This window comes from Dendrobium catenatum, unplaced genomic scaffold (genome assembly GCF_001605985.2).
Source record: "Dendrobium catenatum unplaced genomic scaffold, ASM160598v2 fragScaff_scaffold_847, whole genome shotgun sequence".
Taxonomy (NCBI): domain Eukaryota; kingdom Viridiplantae; phylum Streptophyta; class Magnoliopsida; order Asparagales; family Orchidaceae; genus Dendrobium; species Dendrobium catenatum.
The window spans coordinates 6,333,266-6,338,120 of record NW_021319309.1 but is presented as its reverse complement, the minus strand read 5'-3'; the positions used below and the strand labels follow the sequence as shown (position 1 = coordinate 6,338,120).

At 31.9% G+C, this 4,855-nt stretch overlaps 1 protein-coding gene across 1 annotated transcript; it reads left to right on the top strand.

The window, feature by feature from the left end:
* Window positions 1-1,428: 1,428 nt before the first annotated feature.
* Window positions 1,429-2,610, top strand: LOC110110821 (probable 2-oxoglutarate-dependent dioxygenase AOP1). Its single transcript, XM_020842456.2, has 3 exons — window positions 1,429-1,820; window positions 1,931-2,258; window positions 2,356-2,610. The coding sequence occupies exons 1-3, from the start codon at window positions 1,429-1,431 to the stop codon at window positions 2,608-2,610; spliced, it is 975 nt and encodes a 324-aa protein (XP_020698115.1).
* Window positions 2,611-4,855: the final 2,245 nt, after the last annotated feature.

Below are 4,855 nucleotides of genomic sequence, written 5' to 3'. Positions count from 1 at the left end.
CCGTGCTGCCCTGACCCCTGCCCGCGTGTCGCGTGCCGCGTGCCTCGTGGTGCTGCCCCCCTCGCTGCCCAGTTGATCACAGGTGTATAAAAAAATTAAATTTTTGTACTAAAATGATGCTTTTAAAAGCATAAAAAAAACCGTCCCAAACGAAAGTGTTCGCTTGTGATGGTTGCATTTTTTTATAAAGCCGGTTATACAGTTATTGTGGAGAAAGTAGCTTTTTTGAAAGCAAGCACCTTAGAACAAAAATTTATTGAAATGAATAAATAAGCAATTGCCAAATAAAAATTATGATTGTGACCTAAAAAGCAAAGCAACGAAAAAAATTATCTCAAATGAACCCTAAGATTCATTTCATAATATTTTGCAAATATTTTATGATTGATTGTTGATAGAATATCTATTCCTAATCCTTCTCATCTGGAATTGGGTTTAATAATGATGAAGTCCGCATGCTGTGCTTTAAGTTACTTTATCTCTTAATTTTGATTCATATATTATCCTATTTTCTCTGCCATAATGCTTAGATCATCTTCAACCGAAAAACTCTTTTCTAGCTTCAAAATATAGTAATACTCAAAATGCAGTAATTTATCTCCAACCAAACTTCATATTCTAACATCAAAAAAAGAATTTTTTTATGTATATTCTTTCTCATAATTTATTTTGTATTTATCAATTTATTATTATTTTTAATATATATATTACTTGATAAATTAATTTGAGATATAAATATGTCCTAAATATACAAATATTTATTAAATAACATAAAAATTACATTAGAACACATAAATAGGAACAAGCTTATTATGTATTTTGATTTTTATTTTTTATTTTGTTGAGATATTTTATTACTAGACATCCTTTAATTATATGAGGATATACTAATGTTGTATCTTAAATAAATTAATCTTGTAAAATATTTTAAATTCTAAAAAGCTAAAATTAATAACCTAATTTCCGGATTAAAAAAAAAATAGCTTGGGTAAAAAGTCGCATTGTTCACCAACCGATGTTTGCCGTGCGATTTAGGGGTCGAATGGAGCTACTAGCTAGCGGAGGCATACGGTGACATGCAAGTCAGTTGAAGATGGTCTTACTATAAAGTCTCCTTTTTCCAATATAACATCCTAACTGAACCTAATCACTTCTCCTCTCTATTAAAATTTACAATAAAAATAAAAAGCGAAACCTAACTCAAAGACATCTAAAATAGCCTACATATCCTCAAATAATTTATAATCAGATCATCCATAAGAATATATATTTGCAATAATTGATCAATACCTAAAATCCAACAAGTATGGCGTTTTGGAACAATGCATAACAGCATCTTAAGAATGGAATCTTCAACCAATGTAAATTTCTTCTAACAGAAGCTAGAACTTAACATTAAAAGGCAAAGCTGAGAAACAACCTACAAGAATGGGATATTTGGGTGGCGTTGATACAAAAAACCTTGAGCTTCCAATAGTGGATTTAAGTGGATTGGACATTACAAGGTTGGATGAAAAGGTTTGGGTGAAAGCTCGGTCAAAAATTGCAGAAGCTCTAGAGATCTATGGTGGCTTCGAAGTTGTTTACAATGAGGTTAGTTCTGAGCTCCGAAATGACTTGCTTGGATTGATCGTGCCAACTATGTTCACCATGCCAGTTGTGAACGAACTTAGTGATGCCCAACAAGTGCCCTATCATGGCATTTGGTTCCAGAAACAAGGCTTCCCTTACTCGGCTCTTCAATTGGAAGATCCTAATTCTCTAGTTGCTGTTCAAGAATATGCAAATATTATATGGCCCCAAGAAAATGATTTTTTCTGGTAAGTATTCTCAAGCAACAAAAGTTTTATCATAATTGATTATTTTGATTGCCTAAGAAAGATGCGTTTGTTTATACATTATTTTATTTTTCTTTATTTTCTATGGATAGCAACACAGTGTTGAACTATGCAAAGCATATGCAAGAGATCATAAATATGATCCATCGGATGATCATTGAGAGCTTATGCTTAGAGCTTCATCAGAATGATTCACATATGAAGTCCCTAGCATGTTCAATAAGGTTCTCAAATTATTATAAGAATGCATTAGATGATGGAATCAATCTTTCTTTGCCGTCCCATAAAGATCCCAACTATATAAGCATAATTTGCCCCCATAATGTGGAAGGACTAGAAATCGAGACCAGAGGCGGTGAATGGATACAAGCGAAGCCTATGAAAAATTCATTTACGGTTTTAGTTGGCGAAGTATTCAAGGTTAGTATACTTGTTTGAGGATAATATATAAATGTACTTTACAAATGAAAATTATTATTTAATTTTTATTGAATAAGTTTTTTTTTTTTTGACTCAGGCATGGACTAACGGAAGACTTCATGCTCCTAATCATCGAGTAAAATTGAAGAATGAGACCGAAAAACGATATGCAGTGATTTTTAGCACAATACCAAGTCTCACAAATGATATGATAAATGCTCCAGAAGAATTAATTGATGAACAACATCCCTTACTTTTCAAGCCTTTTAAGTATTATGACTATGTGAAGTTTCGCTTCTCAGAGGAAGGAGAAAAAACTAATGATGCCTTAAAAGCTTATTGTGGTGTTTAGCTAAATATTGAGGCAATCATATGCCTAGTGTGCTACTTGTTATGTTTTTACTTGTTTTTTTTTTCATGAACTTTGTAACTTTGATGTTGTGTGCTTTTTCTTCTAATAAAAGTGGTTAAATTCCACCTAAAGAAGCTTGGAGCATAATAACACCAAAAGCAAACAATGCGAGCTTGAATATTTGAAACAAATAAATAGAAATATTAATTTTTGATGCACCCATATTCACATCATTAATTTTTTTCTTTCTACATAATATCCACTACCTTCTCTACCACTGTCCTATTTTTAATTTGTAAGAACATACATAGCTTATTGTTTTAATATCCTCATATTTTTCCATTTTCATTTATGTGTAATGTAGTAAGGAGTTGTGCTTAAATTACAAACCCAAAGAGTTTTTCAAAATGTTGTTCATCTCTCTCTCTCTCTCTCTCTCTCTCTCTCTCTCTCTCTCTCTCTCTCTCTCTAAACGAACATCAATTAATTTCTTTCCTTTTTTTTTTCTAAGAACCTCATTCATTAGATAAATGATTATTTTCTTCTTGCATGATATCGAAAAATAAAATCTTAATTATTAATAATATGATGGATCATCACTAATTGTAAAATGATAATGTTTAACTTGTAATTTTAACTTGTAATTTTAATTATGAGTCATATGTGAGCTTTTTTTAAGGTGACAATTAGTAATGAAATTCTCATTCTCTTTGTCATTATAGTTGTAAGTGGTAATCTATCCACTGTCGCCACCATTTGTAACATTAACAATAAATCGAGGTCATGGGCTAAGTTTAATTGATTAATCATATTGAATTGGAGATTGAGGTTTTCTTTGGGGGCACTTTGGTCACTTTTTTTGTTGCTTTTAGAAAATTCTGTGTTATAAAACTGTTATAAAAAGCAGTAAGAATAGTACTATTTCATTGGAAGCTTGATTTAACTATTGTGTGAACTATTAATTTCTTGCTATCATCCTATTCTCTTAAATGGCGCCTCCTCTCACCATGGATCTCATCTTTTCAGTGCTCGTTCTCTTTTCCAATCATTCATGTCGCATCAACATTTCATGAAAATTAAATTTCATCTCTTTCACATCAATTATTAATATAATAGTTATATAAGCTTTAACTCCTGCTTAAAACTGAGATAATAAATGGAATTATAACCCTAAAAAAACACTTAGAATAATTCTACAAATTTCAAAACTGCAATAAATCCAATCACAAAAGTATTCTAATAGCTAGCAGCAAAGGTAACAACTAAGCTAAGCAAAGAAAATAAATGAGCACAACAAAGTTCTTAAGTATAGACAAAAGAAGAATTTTTGCGGGAGTGGTGGGCAGTAGAAACTTTGATAATTGAGCGATGTTTGACATGATGATGTTGGTACGATGTGGCTTTGACATGGTGGAGGTTGGCACAATGGTGATATCAATGATGGTCGACATAGCAGGCGGGAGTGTAGTTTCGCACAACTAAGCTCAATAACGCAATAAACGAGAAGGAGATAGCTATGGCACGGTCTAAAGAGTGAATAATATAAGACCTTTCATGACGGTTTTAATTGCCAAAAAATAATATATACACTACTATATGTAATTTAGTAACATATTATATGTAAATCAATTTTTACTAATATATTAATTTCACTATATATATATACACACTATTAGAAGTAATAGAGTGACGATTAAATGGCTTCGAATGATGTTGAAATCATATTATTTATCAAACTGTCAAAATAAGCTATATACATATTACTATTTAAAGCTCCATAAGAAAATTATCATAATTAGCCATCTAATAGAGATTGGCTCTTAGGGCTTTATCATATAATATCAAACTGACTGCAATAATTGCATACATAACAATGAAATAGATTACATATGCAATAATTATAAGAATGCAAAAGAGTTAAAGAAGTGAAGCCAAAGTTTAAGATCAAAAGATAAAGAGAAGTAAACATCAAATTAATTAAATAATAGTTTTAACGATTTTGTAATCTTCTTTTAAAATTACCCACAAAGCTTAGCTTAATTGGTGGGTGAGTACGGTTGAGAACCCCCCACCCCATGCTCGATTCCCCTTGAGCGGCAGTGCTCTTAAGTGGGGCCCAATCAAGTGCAGGCCAGGAGATTTTTGGGGTGGGTGCCTCTTCTAGGTAAGCCGAGGATTAGTCACGCCGTCAAGCACCATTTTAGGGGTGACAGAGGGTGGATACCCCGTTCCAAAAAAAAAAAAA